Source organism: Salvelinus namaycush, chromosome 5 (assembly GCF_016432855.1).
Source record: "Salvelinus namaycush isolate Seneca chromosome 5, SaNama_1.0, whole genome shotgun sequence".
Taxonomy (NCBI): domain Eukaryota; kingdom Metazoa; phylum Chordata; class Actinopteri; order Salmoniformes; family Salmonidae; genus Salvelinus; species Salvelinus namaycush.
The window spans coordinates 66,231,711-66,251,638 of NC_052311.1; the positions used below are offsets into that span (position 1 = coordinate 66,231,711).

Consider the following 19,928-nt stretch of genomic DNA (forward strand, 5'->3'; position numbering starts at 1 on the left):
GGTTTTGTTGGAAAGTCATTCAAGGCTGTCGTAAAAATAGGCTCTGTATACCTTATATGGCCATGAGTTCATTACATAAGTTGTATAATCATAAGTTCCTCCAAAAATCATTATACTGTATGCAGTTAATATGCAGTAAAACAATCAAAGTAAGCACACACTTGCGTAGTGTAATTTATTATATTAGATATTAACACAAGATTCAAATAAACAGTTGTACTTTGACAGTAGATTAAAGTCTACACCCAGGCTCAACCCTAACCTTATCCATAATCCTCAACCCTAACCCTAGCTTCTCTTCCAAATCCCTAATCAACCCAAACCCAAACCCTAACCCTAACCCTCAACCTAACCCTCAATCATAACCCTAAATCCTAACCCTAATTTCATGTCAACATCCCAGCTCAACCTGAACCTTAACCCTAGCCTCAAATCTAAACCAAACCTTAGCTGTTGTCCACATCCCTGCTCAACCCAAACCCTAACCCTCAACCCTAACCCTGAACCTAGCTTCATATCCACATCCCAGGTCAACCCTAACCTCAACCCTAACCCTGAACCTAGCTTCATATCCACATCCCAGCTCAACCCTAACCTCAAACCTAAACCTAGCATCATGTCCATATCATGAGTCAACCCTTAACAATAACATCATGTCCATATCATGACTCAACCCTAACCACAGTTTTTTGTTCAATACAGGGGTGCGGTAAGTATAACAGATATAACAGGTTTGTTGTGGTGTCGTATTCGTTCCATTTTTTTATAATTAATTTAATGGTGCTCCGTGGGATGTTCAAAGTTTCGGATATATTTTTTTAACTCAACCCTGATCTGTACTTCTCCACAATTTTGTCCCTGACCTGTTTGGAGAGCTCATTGGTCTTCATGGTGCCGCTTGCTTGGTGGTGCCCCTTGCTTAGTGGTGATGCAGACTCTGGGACCTTTCAGAACAGGTGTATATATACTGAGATCATGTGACAGATCATGTGCCACTTAGATTGCACACAGGTGGACTTTATTTAACTAATTATGTGACTTCTGAAGGTAATTGGTTGTCCCAGATCTTATTTAGGGACTTCATAGCGAAGGAGGTGAATACTTATGCACAAACCACTTTTCTTTTTTTAACAAGTTTAATTTTACCAATTTGGACTATTTTGTGTATGTCCATTACATGAAATCCAAATAAAAATCAATTTAAATTACAGGTTGTAATGTAACAAAATAGGAAAAACACCAAGGGGATGAATACTTTTGCAAGGCACTGTACATCACAGAAGACTGAAATATAACAAAAAAAAATGTATATAACCTTTGAAAAAAGATTCAGTAAACTGAAATTATGTTAAAAAAAATGTATCTTTGTCATTAGTACTTAATCTCCAGTTTAAAATGTGGATGTTGAACGGAACAGGTTGTTGTAGAGTTGTGGGACCATATAGAAGGAACAAAGATAGGATCAGACTTAGTATGTGGCCATGGTACTGGTCAGCCAGTTGTTGAAGAAGCCCAGCTGGAGGAAGAGAAGAAAATGGGAGACATTAGTGGACACACTCAATGGTAGGTAACATAAGAACCATCAATCTATGTTTTATAGACTCAATGTCTTTTTCCTTCAGGAAACCAAGGGATGTATATTTCTTGATGTTTTCCTCAAACAGGACATTTATTTTTCTGTCTTACCTTGGCGTAGACACCGGGGTTACCGGGCTCGGCACAGCCGTAACCCCAGGACACAACACCCTGGAGCTCACCGTTGCACACCACTGGGCCACCAGAGTCACCCTGAGAGAGAGACAATGAGAGAGAGAGAGACAATGAGAGAGAGAGAGACAATGAGAGAGAGACAGAGAGAGAGACAGAGACAGAGACAGAGACAGAGAGAGAGAGAGAGAGAGAGAGAGAGAGAGACAAGTGATATGAATTGGTTATTTCATTATACATTTCTAATCAATAGAACAAGTCTATTTAAAGTCATATTTGTGGTACCACTGAACTGAGGTCAGTGTGGTAAGTACCTGGCAAGAGTCCTTGCCTCCCTCCAAGTATCCAGCGCAGAACATGGCATCTGTGATCATGTCAGGGTAGGAGTTGTACAGTCACTGTAGGATAGGATGGGGATGTTCAGTCACTGTAGGATAGGATAGGGATGTCCAGGCTGTTGCTGTCAGCAGCTGTAAGGAGTGGGAGAGAGAGAGCGAGAGAGAGAGGAATGGAGGGATGGAGGGAGAAGAAGGAAGAGAGTGTTGGTTAGATATAATGACATTGTGTTCCTAATTGTATATTTTCTATGCCTTTTCAGTCACCATGAAGATGACCAGCTGGCACATGGAACATTTGACTCAGATTCTGTACTCTCTAGAGCTCATGGTGTTTCCCCATCCAGAGACGCTACACATTGTGCCAGCGGGGGCACAGCTGGTGGGCAGAGCAACAGGCTGCACGAAGGTGTTGAGGGTGGTGGGCTTTCTCAGCTTGATAAGCATGTCATGGTTGATGTTGTAGGAGCTGTAGTTGGGGTGACGGACTACGCGGGAAGAAGAGATGAACTGCTCGCTACCCTCAGTCACCTGGATGTTGTGCTCGCCCAGACGCACCTCCACACGGCTAAAAGAGAGAGAGTTCCATTTTTACGTTTCTTACTTTCACAGTTCATGTGAATGTGGAGTTCACCTGTGTCCTTTAGTTTTGCTAAAGTAAATTTTAACAAATTGTTGCAAGGTGTTATTGACTCAATATGTTGCTAGTAGTTCACTTGGGAGTGTACTTACGACTGGTAGCAGTGAGCAGCAGACACAACCCAGTTCTCATTGACCAGGGAGCCACCACAGAAGTGGTACCCAGAGTTCAGAGACACCTGGTGGGGCTGGGAGTAGGCCTTGCACTCATACCCTCCGACGATCTTGTCGTCCTCCGTGGCGACTGTAAACAGAGAGCAGGCACATTCTTAGCTATATTACCTCACCTTTTGAGATGGAAAAGCAAAGAACTGTGATAAAACAACAAGAACATATTTCTTAATAACGTCAAAGAAACAAATGTGTGATGTTAGTGTCATTACACTGTCCTGTTCTTTTTTCTATGATCATTACTATACTCACAAGCGGCTCCAATGAGCAGAACGAAGACCAGAGAAATCATGGTTGCTGTATGATCCTGTCGATGAAAGGGGTTAATCTGCACCCCTAGTTTATATACAGAATTGGGTGTGCCGCCCCGTTTAATGGAACTGCTTGATTGGTCAAGAGAAAGCCAATCAGAGGCAAAATTTGCCCTGCCAAGGTCACCTTTTGCCACATACAACAAGTGTAGACTTTACCGTGAAATGCTTACTTACAAGCCCTTAACCAACAGTGCAGTTCAAGAAGAAAATATTTACCAAGTAGGCTAAAATAAAAAGTAATAATGAAAAGTAACACAATAAGATTAACAATAACGAGGCTATATACAGGGGGCACCAGTACTGAGTCAGTGTGCAGGGGTACAGGCTAGTTGAGGTAATCTGTACATGTAGGTGGGGGCGAAGTGACTATGCATTGTTAACAAACAAACAGCGAGTAGCAGCAGTGTACAAGAGTGTACAATTCATTTTTATGAATTATTCAGCAGTCTAATGGCTTGGGTCTAACCAGTTGAGTAGCCTTTTGGTTCTAGACTTGCTGCTCCGCTTGCCGTGCGGTAGCATAGAAAACAGTCTATGACTTGGGTGACTGGAGTCTCTGACAATTTTATGGGCTTTCCTCTGACACCGCCTATTATATTGGTCCTGGATGGCAGGAAGCTTGGCCCTAGCAATGTACAGGGCCGTACGAACTACCTCCTGTAGCGCCTTATGGTCAGGATGCTCTCGATGGTGCAGCTGTAGAACCTTTTGAGGATCTGGGGGCCCATGCCAAATCTTTTCAGTCTCCTGAGGGGGAAAAGGTTTTGTCGTGCCCTCTTCACGACTGTCTTGGTATGTTTGGACCATGATAGTTTGTTGGTGATGTGGACACCAAGGAACTTGAAACTCTCGACCCACTCCACTACAGCCCCGTCGATGTTAATGGGAGCCTGTTCGGCACGCCTTTTCCTGTAGTCCACGATCAGCTCCTTAGCATTATGGCACAGCAGTTTGCATCAAGGATTGGTATGAAGTTAACCCTAAAGGCAGCATAAAGCTAAATATACGTTTTCCTTTTTTTGTGCAGGTTCTTACCATCTGGTTTGATTGAATTTCTTACAGGACACAGTGATACATGTACAGTACACTACAACTGCCGGTTTGAGATGGACAGTATTCTCTGCATGTTCAGACTGTATCTGACCTCAACATGGCTGCAACACAGCTGTATGTTTCACACGCTGGTATTCTCTTGGAGAAGTTGACAAACACAGGTTTGCTGCTCACAAGGCCAATTTTAGCTTTGTAAACAAGTAAACTGGGTTTAAGGGGTTTTGTTGAAAAGTCATTCAAGGCTGTTGAAAAAATAGACTCTGTATACCATAGTGCCATGAGTTCATTACATACTGTTCATTACATAAGTTATACTGTACGCAGTTAAAGTAAGCACACACTTGGGTAGTGTAATTTATTATATTAGGTATTAACACAAGATTCAAATAAACAGTTGTACTTTGACAGTAGTGGAGGCTGCTGAGATGAGGACAGCTCATAATAATTGCTGGAACGGCGCAGATGGAACGGCATCAAACACATGTATTTGATACTATTCCACTAATAGCGCTCCAGCCATTACCACAAGCCTGTTCTACCCAATGAAGGTGCCACCGACCTCCTGTGGTTGACACTAGATTAAAGTCTACACCCCTGCTCAACCCGTACCCATAACTCTAACCCTAATCCTAACCCTAGCTTCATGTCTACACCCCTGCTCAACCCGTACCCATAACTCTAACCCTAATCCTAACCCTAGCTTCATGTCTACACCCCTGCTCAACCCGTACCCATAACTCTAACCCTAATCCTAACCCTAGCTTCATGTCTACACCCCTGCTCAACCCGTACCCATAACTCTAACCCTAATCCTAACCCTAGCTTCATGTCCACATCCTGGCTCAACCCTAACCCTAACCCTAACTTTATGTCCACAGCCCTGCAAGATGCAGGCAAGGCTGTATTGAATGTGTCGATGTCTGTCACCTTGATTACTCAAATTTCTCTCAACCTATGCACCTACAATGTATACTTTCATTTATAGGCTAGATTGTAGCAACCTCATGATGAGTATAGGGAAAATATGAGTATCATGTAGTAGCCTAAACCTATCGCTGTTACATTGAACTGGTTGAATGGAATATGAATGACAGACTTCCAATATGCTGCAATAGAAATAAGGCCATGCTCATAAAAAAAAGGATTGTCCTCCCTCAACGTAAACGACACCAACCATCATAGCTAAAACTAACAGACTGCCACCCCCACCCCCGCTGCTCCCTCTATGGACATTTTATTTATATGGATTTAATCCGTATCGCAGATGTTCGCAGAAGATCCGCGTCATAACTCGATTGAAATTTAAAGGCATTTTCCCCTGTTCGCGGAGACTGCATTCACAGTAACCGCTGCATATGTCAGCTCAATCGGAAATTACCTTCACATATTAACCCTGACCTTGAATGATACTTCCACAATACGGATTGAATCCAGTCCTAAATCTGGAATTAACTCAATCAATAAACACTATACTGGGACTAATAAGACAACGTTGACCAATACTTAATGAAAAGGTAGGCCTACATTTTGCAAGGTGATTTGACAGGTTTGAGTCTCATTCACATAGACGTTGGCCTTGGATACAGAGGTAGGATCAGTTGAGTTGGCCCTTCCCGTATCTTAACCATCACCAGTGAGTGGTGATGATGCACAACTTTCCGACATTTTACAGCTTGATGCTACCTGCTGTATTATTTGCTGTCCAGAGAACCTTTTAAATCTGATTAGCTTTCTCTTGACAAATCAAACAGTCCATGAAACTGGGCGGTACATAAACCAGGGGTGCAGATTAACCCCTTTCATCGACAGGATCACACAGCAACCATGATTTCTCTGGTCGTTGCTCTGCTCATTGGAGCAGTGTAAAAATTGTAGCAGTGTAAAAATTGTCATAGAGGACTGTGTTATGACACTAATATCACAAATGTGTTTATTTAACGTTATTAAGAACTTTTATTCCACTTTTATCATAGTGCTATGCTTTTTTTAATAATCTCAAAAGGTGAGGAAATATAGCTAGAATGTGCCTGCTCTCGATTTCCAGTCGCCATGGAGAACGACAAGATCGTCGAAGGGTATGAGTGCAAGGCCTACTCCCAGCCCCACCAGGTGTCTCTGCAGTCTGGATACCACTTCTGTGGTGGCTCCCTGATCTCCAGCACATGGTGGTGTCTGCTGCTCACTGCTACAAGTCGTAAGTATCATGTGAACTACTTCCAATATATTGTGCACACCCCTGTCTAGCGTATTTTGTTCTGTCAACATCTAGGAAAGTTAACCTAATATTATTTATTTTATTTACTTCACCTTTATTTAACCAGGTAGGCTAGTTGAGAACAAGTTCTCACGTACAACTGTGACCTGGCCAAGATAAAGCAAAGCAGTTTGACGCATACAACAACACAGAGTTACACATGGAATAAACAAACATACAGTCAATAATACAGTAGAAAAAGTCAATATACAGTGTGTGCAAATGAGGTAAGATAAGGGAGGTAAAGGCAATAAATAGGCCATGGTGGCGAAGTAATTACAATATACCAATTAAACACTGGAGTGATAGATGTGCAGAAGATGAATGTGCAATTAGAGATACTGGGGTGCAAAGGAGCAAGATAAATAAATAAATACAGTATGGGGTTGAGGCAGTTGGATGGGCTATTTACAGATGGGCTACGTACAGGTGCAGTGATCTGTGAGCTGCTCTGACAGCTGGTGCTTAACTTCACTAGGGTAGGGGGCAGTATTTTGACATCCGGATGAAAAGCGTGCCCAAAGTAAACTGCCTGTTACTCAGGCCCAGAAGCTAGGATATGCATATAAGGTAGATTTGGATAGAAAACACTCTAACGTTTCCAAAACTGTTAAAATAATATCTGTGAGTATAACAGAACTGATACGGCAGGCGAAAACCTGAGAAAAATCCATCCAGAAAGTGGGATTGTTTTATGTTTGTAGTTTTCCATAGACTGCATATACAGATTCCAATGACTTAGGACTCAAATTGCACTTCCTATGGCTTCCACTAGATGTCAACAGTCTTTAGAAATTGTTTCAGGCTTGTATTCTGAAAAATTAGAGAGTAAGACCACTCTGAATGAGTGGACACTGCAGTGTCCCAGAGGTTTTTCATGCGCACGACCGAGAGCCTTTCTTGTTTTCCTTTTATATTGACGAAGCTTTTGTCCGGTTGAAATATTATTGATTATCCTGTCTAGGACTGGTAGCGGAACCCCTCGCCAACAGCCAATGAAATTGCAGGGCACCAAATACAAATCAACAGAAATCTCACAAATCAAATTTCTCAAACATACAAGTATTAGGCACCATTTTAAAGATAAAATTCTCGTTAATCCAGCCACAGTATCTGATTTCAAAAATGCTTTACAGCGAAAGCTCCACAAACGATTATGTTAGGTCACCACCAAGTCACAGAAAAACCCTGCCATTTTTCCCACCAAAGAGAGGAGTCACAAAAAGCAGAAATAGAGATAAAATGAATCACTAACCTTTGATGATCTTCATCAGATGACACTCATAGGACTTCGTGTTACACAATACATGTATGTTTTGTTCTGTAAAGTTCGTATTTATATCCAAAAAAATCTCATTTTACATTGGCGTGTTACGTTCAGTAGTTCCAAAACATGCAGTGATTTTGCAGATAGCCACATGAATTTACAGAAATGCTCATTATAAATGTTGATGAAAATACATGTGTTATACATGGAAATATAGATAAACTTCTCCTTAATGCAACCGCTGTGTCAGATTTCAAAAAAACTTTACTGAAAAAGCATAATCTGAGTAGGGCCCAAAACAGCCAAAATAAATATCCGCCATGTTGCGCCGTCAACATTAGTTAGAAATAGCATTATAAATATTCACTTACCTTTGATGATCTTCATCAGAATGCACTCCGAGGAATCCCAGTTCGACAATAAATGTTTGATTTGTTCCATAAAGTCCATCAATTATGTCCAAATAGCTTCTTTTGGTAGGGCGTTTGGTAAACAAATCCAAACGCGCGTTCAGGTCCAGTCGGACGAAAGTTCAAAAAGTTATATTACAGGTCATAGAAACTTGTCAAACTAAGTATAGAATCAATCTTTAGGATGTTTTTATCATAAATGTTCAATAATGTTCCAACTGGAGAATTGCATTGTCTGTAGAAAAGCTATGGAATGAGAGCTACCTCTCATGTGAAATGCGCATGACTGAGAACGAGGCTGCTGCCAGACCCCTTAGTCAAACAGCTCTCATCCAGCCCCCCTTCACGGTAGAAGCCTGAAACAACGTTCTAAAGACGGCTGACATCTAGTGGAAGCCTTAGGAAGTGCAAAATAACCCATATCCCACTGTGTATTCGATAGGGGCTGAGTTCAAAAACTACAAACCTCAGATTTCCCACTTCCTGTTTGGATTTTTTCTCAGGTTTTTGCCTGCCATATGAGTTCTGTTATACTCACAGACATCATTCAAACAGTTTTAGAAACTTCAGAGTGTTTTCTATCCAATACTATTAATAATATGCATATATTAGCATCTGGGACTGAGTAGGAGGCAGTTTACTCTGGGCACGCTATTCATCCAAAAGTGAAAATGCTGCCCCCTATCCCAAAGAAGTTATGACTAAAAACAACTTGAGGATTGATTATAAACATCGTTTGACATGTTTCTACGAACTTTACTGATACTTTTCGGATTTTTCGTCTGCCTGTTGTAACTGCCTTTGAGCTTGTGGATTACTGAACAAAACGCACCAACAGAACAGAGGTTTTTGGATATAAAGAGGGACTTTATCGAACAAAACGAACATTTATTGAGTAAATGGGAGTCTTGTGAGTGCAACCATATGAAGATTTTATCGCTATTTTTATCGATTTTATCGCTATTTCTGACTTTTGTATCTCCTCTACTTGGCTGGTAACTGTTTGTAATGATTTGTCTGCTGGGCGCTGTTCTCAGATAATCGCATGGTATGCTTTCGCCGTAAAGCCTTTTCGAAATCTGACACAGCGGTTGGATTAACAAGAAGTTAATATTTAAGCCGATGTATAACACTTGTATGTTTTATGAATTTTTATCATGAGTATTTCTGTTTTTGAATTTGGCGCTCTGCAATTTCACTGGATGTTGGCCAGGTGGGACGCTAGCGTCTCACGTACCCTAGTGAGGTTAAAGCTAGTGTGGGAGATATGAGTCTCCAGCTTTAGTGATTTCTGCAGTTCGTTCCAGTCATTGGCAGCAGAGAACTGGAAGGAAAGGCAGCCAAAGGAGGAATTGGCTTTGGGGGTGACCAATGAGATATACCTGCTGGAGTGTGTGCTACGGGTGGGTGCTGCTATGGTGACCAGTGAGCTGAGATAAGGCGGGGCTTTACCTAGCAAAGACTTGTAGATGACCTGGAACCAGTGGGTTTGGCGACGAGTATGAAGCGAGGGCCAGTCAACGAGAGCGTACAAGTTGCAGTGGTGGGTAGTATATGGGGCTCTGGTGACAAAACGGATGGCACTGTGATAGACTGCATCCAATTTGTTGAGTAGAGTGTTGGAGGCTATTTTGTAGATGATGTCGCCGAAGTCGAGGATTGGTAGGATGGTCAGTTTTACGAGGGCATGTTTGACAGCATGAGTGAAGGATGCTTTGTTGCGAAATAGGAAGCTGATTCTAGATTTAATTTTGGATTGGAGATGCTTAATGTGAGTCTGGAAGGAGAGTTTACAGTCTAACCAGACACCTAGGTATTTGTAATTGTCCACATGTTCTAAGTCAGAACCGTCCAGAGTAGTGATGCTAGTCAGGCGGGCGGGTGCGGGCAGGGAACGGTTGAAAAGCATGCATTTAGTTTTACTTGCATTTAAGAGCAGTTGGAGGCCACGGAAGGAGTGTTGTATGGCATTGAAGCTCGTCTGGAGGTTAGTTAACACAGTGTCCAAAGAAGGGCCAGAAGTATACAGAATGGTGTCGTCTGCGTAGAGGTGGATCAGAGAATCACCAGCAGCAAGAGCGACATCATTGATGTATACAGAGAAGAGAGTCGGCCCGAGAATTGAACCCTGTGGCACCCCCATAGAGACTGTCAGAGGTCCAGATAACAGGCCGGATAACCTTTCCTGTTGCTTGTCAAAAATATCTACAGTCCTTTAGAGACGTCAAACAAATATCATGATCTAGTTTTACATTATAATGTCACGATCATGATTTTCATAATCTCGAAAGGTGAGGCAATGTGTCAATGCTAACTGTGAGAGTTCTCTGTTTCCAGTTGCCACGGAGGAGGACCAGATCGTCGAAGGGTATGAGTGCAAGGCCTACTCCCAGCCCCACCAGGTGTCTCTGAACTCTGGGTACCACTTCTGTGGTGGTTCCCTGGTCAATGAGAACTGGGTTGTGTTTGCTGCTCACTGCTACATGGCATGAGTAAACTACATACCTGTACCTGAAGTATCCTATGTGCGTATAGATAAGACTTCCATTTAATGAATACATTCAATATGTGTACTGGTACATCAAGCTGCCTCGTGCTACAGGAGATAGGCTCCTGTTCCTGTTAGCCGTTCCGGCTCGCACACGCCAAGGCTTGTACAAGGTTATTTACTTACTTTACATGTCTGTCATGGCTTAACAACATCCTATCATCCAGATTATATCATGCAGTTCACTTCACCTGCACCCCAAGGCTCAGCACAGAACACCATCAAGTGATGAAAGACTTTCCTTTCCCTCGTTCTCTTTCACCCTAAGCCATGTGGAGGTGCATCTGGCTAAGCACAACATTGCCAGGACTGAGGGTAACGAGTAGTTCATCTCTTCTTCCCGCGTCATCCCCCACCCCAACTACAGCTCCTACAACATCAACAATGACGTCATGCTGATCAAGCTGAGCAAACCCACCACCCTCAACACCTTCGTGCAGCATGTTGCTCTGCCCACCAGCTGTGCCCCCGCTGGCACAATGTGTAGCGTCTCTGGATGGGGAAACACCATGAGCTCCAGTGAGCCCAGCAATAAAGGCACCATGTTAATGTATTTTGGGGTTATGTTATAAAATATACCTGCTCAGGTAGCCATTGCCCGTGTTAAAATGTAAATGATCCATAAATGACATGTTCTGCCTTTAATTTCCTCTTCTTTCTTTCTATCCATTCTTTCATTTTTCATCCATCCTTACAGCTGCCGATAGCAACAAGATACAGTGCCTGAAATCTCTCATTGTCTCTCTCGGGGTGACTCCGGTGGCCCAGTGGTGTGCAACAGTGAGCTAAAGGGTGTTGTGTCCTGGGGTTATGGCTGGGCCGAGCCCGGTAACCCTGGTGTCTACGCCAAGGTAAGAATATAGGCTTCTGCTGCTAAGTTTGTGGGATAAAGCATCAAGTAGTTTCAAATAAATACTTTAATGGGTTTGTGACAGCATTCCTTTATTAGACCACTGGCTCATCCCTGTCACAACTACATGTTTCTAACTTCAATAATACCAACTTCACCCCAGCTCTAATACCAACTTTATCTCAGGTCTACAGTAACTTGGCCCTGTGCCCACTAATGTCTCCCTTCTCCTTCTCTTCCTCCCGGTGTGCATCTTCAACGACTGGCTGACCAGCACCATGGCCAAATACTAAGTCTGATCCTAGCTTCGGTCCTCCAGCACGGTCCTACAACTCTACAACATCGTGTGCAGTTCAACATCCACATTTTTTCCCCATGACAAATAAAGCATTTAACACTAAATACTTTTTTGCTGTTGTGTTTGTACTCACTCTCCTTAGAAATCTTTGTAAAGGTATTTCTATCTTCTCATGTCAAGTAGTATTACTAGTAAACACCAGAGAAACTAGTAATCACCAGCAAATTGTTTAAGTATGGATCTTTTCTTACTAAAATATGCAGGGGATAAATTCATTGTGTCATGGTACCCTACCATAACAATTTGTTTTGTATCAATACAACAAGATACCACAAGGAACATTATTGATTACATTGATTTGTTTCTATAGTTGTGTATTGACGCGTTGCTGCTCACAATAGCTGGTATAGGGATGTTAAAAGTGTGGCATAATTGCTCCTCCTTCATACCCATTTAGAGTATTCTCTCTGTGAGAGTTGTGTTGCTACTGAAATACTGTGTGGTGCAACATGAATATGGTTGGATCTTACATACTGTTTGTATAATGGGTTGCATGATATAGATTCAATATCCCTTGAATGTGCATCAGTCAGACTGAGTCCAGATGCTAAATACTGTACTTCAATATTCACAATGAGAGATTCCGTAACCTCCATTATTGAGAGGGACAATCAGAGGCTTCATCAGAGTTCCCCAACATTCAGGGCTTAGCCCTGGGCCATCACAGGACAATACCTGCATATTAATGGGTAAGAGGTGCTTGGCTATAAATATCTATTATAAGGTTGTAATTCACTTCAGGAAATTTGAAAGCCATACACTAGGGGAGAGTGGGGTAAGTTGAGCCACCCATGTCTCTAGGAAACCATACACAACATTAATCATTTGACCAAATATTTAGAAAGAGGCCTTCATTTCATTGAGTCTGTGAATTAAGAAACCACATGGAAAAAGTGATAAGCAAGTTAGGTCCAAAAAACTGACCAAGTCAAATGTATTTATTATATTAGAGGTTTCATGACGCTTGCAAGGCATTATAGCTGGGATATGAGGTAACAACAGGGCCTGGCCTATGTTAAAAGTATTAAAAAAAGAACAAAGTGTTTGTTAGTTAAAAGATGCTTAAAATGATTGAAATTGATTGTGTTGAATTCTGTTTTTAAAACGGCACTGGTAATATTTAATTCAGTCCAGAAATGTGTAGCCATCTTGACTTACCCTGTCCTGCGGCTAAACTTACCCCACACCTGGGGTAAGTTGTGCCACGAAACCACTTTTTAATGATTATAAAATCCTGAAATATATGTAGATATCTTTATTAGAAAGAATACAATATTTCCCTTGATGGAGTGATGCTGAATGAAAAAAAAATCTCAACTTACCCCACTCTCCTCTACTGTGAGAAACTGCTGATTAAGAGTGACTGAGATATTGATGGATTTTCAGAATGGTCCCAGACCCGTAGCCACAAGGGACCCAGAAGTGAAGCCAGTACGGTGGCCCGAAGGGCTATGCTATCAGGACAATTCTGTCTAGAATAATATTTTGGCTATGCATTTGGGATCAATCAGAGTACAATAAAATATATATATACACAGAGTACCAGTCAAAAGTTTGGACACACCTACTCATTCCAGAGTTTTTCTTAATTTTTACTATTTTCTACATTGTAGAATAATAATGAAGACATCAAAACTATGAAATAACACATATGGAATCATGTAGTAAGCAAAAAAATATACATATTTTATATTTGAGATTCTTCAAAGTAGCCACCCTTTGCCTTGATGACAGCTTTGCACGCTCTTGGCATTATCTCAACCAGCTTCATGAGGTAGTCACCTGGAATGCATTTGAATTAACATGTGTGCCTTGTTAAAAGTTAATTTGTGGAATTTTTTTCCTTCTTAATGCGTTTCAGTCAAACAGTTGTGTTGTGACAAGGTAGGGGTGGTATACAGAAGATAGAAGACCCAGAGTTACTTTTTCTGCAGAGGATAAGTTTGTTAGAGTTACCAGCCTCCGAAATTGCAGTCCAAATAAATACTTCACAGAGTTCAAGTAACAGACACATCTCAACATCAACTGTTCAGAGGAAACCGTGTGAATCAGGCCTTCATGATCGAATTGCTGCAAAGAAATCCCTACTAAAGGACACCAATTAGAAGAAGAGACTTGGTTGGGCCAAGAAACACAAGCAATGGACATTAGACCAGTGGAAATCTGTATTTTGGTCTGATAAGTCAAAATGTGAGATTTTTGGTTCCAACTGTGTGTCTTTGTGAGACACAGAGTAGGTGAACGGATGATCTCCGCATTTATGGTTCCCACTGTGAAGCATGGAGAATGAGGTGTGATGGTGTGGGGGTGTTTGCTGGTGACACTGTCTGTGATATATTTTGAATTCAAGGCACACTTAACCAGCATGGCTACTACAGCATTCTTCAGCGATACACCATCCCATCTGGTTTGCCCTTTGTGGGACTATCATTTGTTTTTCAACAGGACAATGACCCAAAACACACTTCCTGACTGTGTAAGGGCTATTCGACAAAGAAGGAGAGATATGCAGTGCTGCATCAGATGACCTGGCCTCCACAATCACCCGACCTCAACTCAATTGAGATGGTTTGGGATGAGTTGGAACGCAGAGTGAAGGAAAAGCAGCCAACAGGTGCTCAGCATATGTAGAAACTCCTTCAAGACTGTTGGAAAAGCATTCCAGGTGAAGTTGGTTGAGAGAATGCCAAGAGTGTGAAAAGCTGCCATCAAGGCAGAGGGTGGCTACTTTGAAGAATCTAAAATATATTTTGATTTGGTTTGTTTAAAAAAAATGTGGGTTACTACATGATTCCATATTTGTTTTTTCATAGTTTTGAAGTCTTCACTATTATTCTACAATGTAGAAAATAGTAAAAATAAAGAAAATTATGAGTAGGTGTGTCCAAACTTTTGACTGGTACTGCATATATATGCTATTTGTCATCATATATCGTAGAGAAATAAGTAATTTAAATATTTTCCCCTTTTTCCGATCACATTTCCAAATCAGAAATTAACATTTTTTTTACATTTTGAAATCTCTATGCACATAGAAAGGCCTGATATCTAATAACAAAACAACAATTAATTAATTAATGACAACTAGAAACAAATAGAATACATTTGAGGCGGAACTATTTTTCACGTAACACCATTCACCCACACAGACTGCGATAACTGATGCACCGGCAATGTCAAACGAAATTTGTCACGTTATGCGACCTCGGGGATGTATTAATGAGCACATTAACCTAATTTACACGAGAATAACGAAATATAATTTTCCTTAGAAACATCGGTTTACATTTTTAAAGGCCGGTTTGATTCCTTTTTTCTTTCTAGCCTCTTGTAGGTGTCTGAACTCGACAAGATGCGCCTCACCATTCAGATGTTGATATCCCATGGCCGGGTGGCCCGTAAAATGGGTCTCGGTCCAGAGTCCCGAATAAACATGCTTCGGAACATTCTTACCGGCCTTGTTCGACACGAGAGGATAGAGACCACCCGAGGCAGAGCAGACGAAGTTCGATTCTATGCTGAAAAGGTGAGGACATGGATGGTAACGTTACCCTTTTAAGCAGCTCAACACAGCTGCTTCAACAATAGTAATTCAAAGGCTGGCAGATGGCGATATTGAGTCGTTTCATCTTACCGTCCAAAAGGAATGTATGCAGCCGGTTATACACGTGTATACCCCTTCAGCCAATCAGACCAGGGGTGGGGGGGGAAAGGGACTGCTCCAACCTGATTGGCTAAACGCGATTTGTAACATTCAGAACATGGCGGAAAATGGTGTTTCATAAGGAAAGTCTTATCTTTTTTTTTACCTTCTCGCCATTAAATTGAGTTAAGGAAGAAATCGACTCCTTTGTAACCTGAATGGAGAATATTTTATGTACAACCCGGTCCACAGGGGATATGAGTGTATAGCTGGCTACATAGATTTCCTTTGGGTGGTAAGATGAAGAGACTCTTGTCATCTGCCGGCCTTTGGGCTACTCCACCAGTTGACTAAACTCAACTCCCATGGTGAAGGAAGTTTCTGATGAACTCCACCAGTGGAGTTTAGCGGAGTCCTGGCTTGGAAGAAATTCAGCTCTGACTACATTGATTCGCCCAAGGTCAATAGTAAATTATGAAACGCTTATCTTGTAACCTATGGTTGTCCTATCTAGTTATGTGTCCTATCTAGTTATGTGCCTTTGTTTGCTGAAATTCATGCATTTTAATCAAACAAATACAACCATGGAGTTGAGTTCAGTCAGCTACTTCTTCAACCATCCCTGTTTAGTAGGCTGCTGTAGTTTTTGACAGCTTGTGACGTTGTTGACCAATGTGTGATGTTGTTTTGCAGTTGATTGACTATGCCAAGAAGGGAGACACTGATGAGAAAGCGATGAAAATGGCAAACTTCTGGCTCACAGTAAATGTTCTTTCTTTATGATCTTTGTTAGTATTTTAAAATGCTCAGACCCAGACTGTCCCAATGTCCCCAGCATTGTTGTACTATTATTTACCAGATTAGTATGAGTGTGTTCCTAGTTCTTTCACTCAGTCATCATCCTGTTGCTCTCTCCTCTGTGGTTTTAAGGAAAAGGATCTGATCCCAAAGCTCTTCAAAGTCCTGGCTCCCAGGTTTGAGACCCAGCCCAAAGCCTACACCCGGATGGCCCGCATTCCCAACAGGGAGAACCTGGACAAGGCTGCTATGGCTGTGCTGGAGTATAAAGGCAACCCGTTCCCACCTCTCCAGACCGCCAAACGAGACAATGAACTCACGCTAATCAACCAGCTCCTCAAAGGCTACAGAGAAGAGCGGGCACAGCAGGCAGCAGCCAAGGTTGAGGCATGATGCAACCAGCCACACACTGACATTACATGTGTTAGATCAGGGGTGTGTTCAGTATGGTGAAACATTTAGAATGTCATGTCTGTTCTACAGTATATGAACATTCTGGAACGTTGCTCCCTCCTGAATAAGCCCCTGTATTTCCCAAGAAGGGGACCCACTGGTGGGTTGTACTCTAAACTTTTATAGTCCACAGATTCTGACTAGGTCCTGGTTTGGAAACATTGTGTTGCTTTGTGTGTAATAAGAAAAACACCCAAACACTTTTGGTGGATCACACTGTTTTAGATGACTGGCACAGTATTTGACTTTCTGTGGACCCCACTGAACATGAAAGAGGATGTTGTGTGTCAAAATAAATGTGATTGTTTGACAATGTTAAGCGTCCTGTTATTTTGACTGTTAGTCAAATAAAAAGTTTTGTTCATGGCACTACTGTGAATTTAACAGATGTGCTTAAATATGCTGTTATTATTCCCTCTACTGGTTCAGAAACATTTCCCCCAAACTTTTCATTATTATCATTATTATTTGATGTCCTGTTTTTAATCTCTACTGATTCAGAATAAACAGACAGTGGCAAATAGAGGCAGGATATTTTATGAAAGCAACCACCTTCAACCAGGCAAAATCACACATCATGAGCTTCCCCATTTGTTCTATTTGTTTAGATTCAAACTGTTTTGTTATTAAGAGCTGCTGTAGAGTTTGGTTTTCACATACTGGTAACTACTTGCCTAAATTGCCCCAAACCTATTGCAATTACATTCAATTGGACCGGCTCTCCGTTCTCCTTTGCCACTTGCCTGTAAGCGCTCCAATTGTGAGGTTCCAGAAAAGTAATTGTACTGTACCAAGATGGAGTAGATGTTTTGGACGAATGCCCTTGCCCTTCTACATCACACATACACATTCACACTGTGGCCAAGGTATGAAAGAAACAGACAAGGCCTCTAGTAAAACCAACCATTTTAATTTGGCAAAAAGTGTATGTACAGCATATTCAGAATATTCTAATTTGACACCATTAAAATGCATTCATTTCAAACAGTGCTTCAGTAATGTGCTCTTAACCAGACCTCTCTAAATACCCAGGAAGCTGTGCTGTTGTCTGTCATGCATATAAAACCCTCTCACTCCTCTCCCTTTGCTCTTCCACTTGTGTCTGTGTATAATAGACAAATACCATAGATAAGTTGATCATGCAGCTTGTTGTACAGGATGAATGGAACCAGCCTGTCAAAATCAATCTATTCAGTCAAGTAATGGCATCCGTAACCATGAACAACAGTGGACTGTAACGGAAGTTTACATACACCTTAGCCAAATACATTTAAACTCAGTTTTTCACAATTCCTGACATTTAATCCTAGTAAAAATTCCCTGTCTTGGGTCAGTTAGGATCAACACTTTATTTTAAGAATGTGAAATATCAGAATAATAGTGGAGAATTATTTATTTCAGCTTTTATTTCTTTCATCACATTCCAAGTGGGTCAGAAGTTTACATACACTCAATTCGTATTTGGTAGTATTGCCTTTAAATTATTGAACTTTGGTCAAATGTTTTGGGTAGCGTTTCACAAGCTTCCCACAATAAGTTGGGTGAATTTTGTCCCATTCCTCCTGACAGAGCTGGTGTAACCGAGTCAGGTTTGTAGGCCTCCTTGCTCGCACAAGCTTTTTCAGTTCTGCCCACAATTTTTTTATAGGATGGAGGTCAAGGCTTTGTGATGGCCACTCCAATACCTTGATGTTGTTGTCCTTAAGCCATTTTGCCACAACTTTGGAAGTATGCTTGGGGTCATTGTCCATTTGGAAGACCCATTTGCGACCAAGCTCTAACTTCCTGACTGATGTCTTGAGATGTTGCTTCAATATATCCACATAATTTTTCTGCCTCATGATGCCATCTATTTTGTGAAGTACACCAGTCCCTCCTGCAGCAAAGCACCCCCACAACATGATGCTGCCACTCCCGTGCTTCACGGTTGGGATGGTGTTCTTTGGCTTGCAAGCCTCCCCCTTTTTCCTCCACACATAACGATGTTCATTATGGCCAAACAGTTCTATTTTTATTTCATCAGACCAGAGGACATTTCTCCAAAAAGTATGATCTTTGTCCCCATGTGCAGTTGCAAACCGTAGTCTGGCTTTTTTTATGGCGGTTTTGGAGCAGTGGCTTCTTCCTTGCTGAGCAGCCTTTCAGGTTATATCGATATAGGACTCATTTTACTGTGGATATAGATACTTTTGTACCTGTTTCCTCCAGCATCTTCACATGGTCCTTTGCTGTTGTTCTGGGATTGATTTGCACTTTTCGCACCAAAGTACGTTCATCTCTAGGAGACAGAACGCGTCTCCTTCCTGAGCGGTATGACGGCTGCGTGGTCCCATGGTGTTTATACATGCATACTATTGTTTGTACAGATGAACGTGGTACCTTCAGGCATTTGGAAATTCCTCCCAAGGATGAACCAGACTTGTGGAGGTCTACAATTTATTTTCTGAGGTCTTGGCTGATTTCTTTTGATTTTCCCATGATGTCAAGCAAAGAGGCATTGAGTTTGAAGGTAGGCCTTGAAATACATCCACAAGTACACCTCCAATTGACTCAAATTATGTCAATTAGCCTATCAAAAGCTTCTAAAGCCATGACATAATTATCTGGAATTTTCCAAGCTGTTTAAAGGCACAGTCAACTTAGTGTATGTAAACTTCTGACCCACTGGAGTTGTGATACAGTGAATTATAAGTGAAATAATCTGTAAACAATTGTTGGAAAAATTACTTGTGTCATACACAAAGTAGATGTCCTAACTGACTTGCCAAAACTATAGTTTGTTAACAAGAAATTTGTGGTGTGGTTGAAAAACTAGTTTTAATGACTCCAACCTAAGTGTATGTAAACTTCCGACTTCAACTGTATATACGCCTACAGTGACAAAACCTTTGGAACACCAGAACAATCTAATTCAAGTATCATTCTTTTTTACAGACTACATTATACCTTTGACTGTATGTTCTCATGTACATAACATGTGCTGTACCAGTCTGACCAACCCAAGCCTACTCCAGACATTACTCCAGAAAGACAATAAAGGGCTATTAATTAAACCATTAGAAACAGTCAATTAACCACCATTCTTTACCCCACACCTTTTTCTTTTTTTTACAGATTGGATAAAAAAA

General features: G+C 41.4%; 1 protein-coding gene and 2 pseudogenes across 1 annotated transcript; 2 read left to right on the forward strand and 1 right to left on the reverse strand.

The window, feature by feature from the left end:
- Positions 1–1,249: 1,249 nt before the first annotated feature.
- Positions 1,250–3,161, reverse strand: LOC120048770 (annotated as a pseudogene).
- A 2,882-nt stretch (positions 3,162–6,043) lies between these two features.
- LOC120048769 lies at positions 6,044–11,841 on the forward strand (annotated as a pseudogene).
- A 3,224-nt stretch (positions 11,842–15,065) lies between these two features.
- Positions 15,066–17,117, forward strand: LOC120047749 (39S ribosomal protein L17, mitochondrial-like). Its single transcript, XM_038993303.1, has 3 exons — positions 15,066–15,432; positions 16,243–16,311; positions 16,480–17,117. Exons 1-3 carry the CDS (start codon positions 15,259–15,261, stop codon positions 16,738–16,740), a joined length of 504 nt encoding a protein of 167 aa, XP_038849231.1. The 5' UTR covers positions 15,066–15,258; the 3' UTR covers positions 16,741–17,117.
- The last annotated feature ends 2,811 nt before the right edge of the window (positions 17,118–19,928 follow it).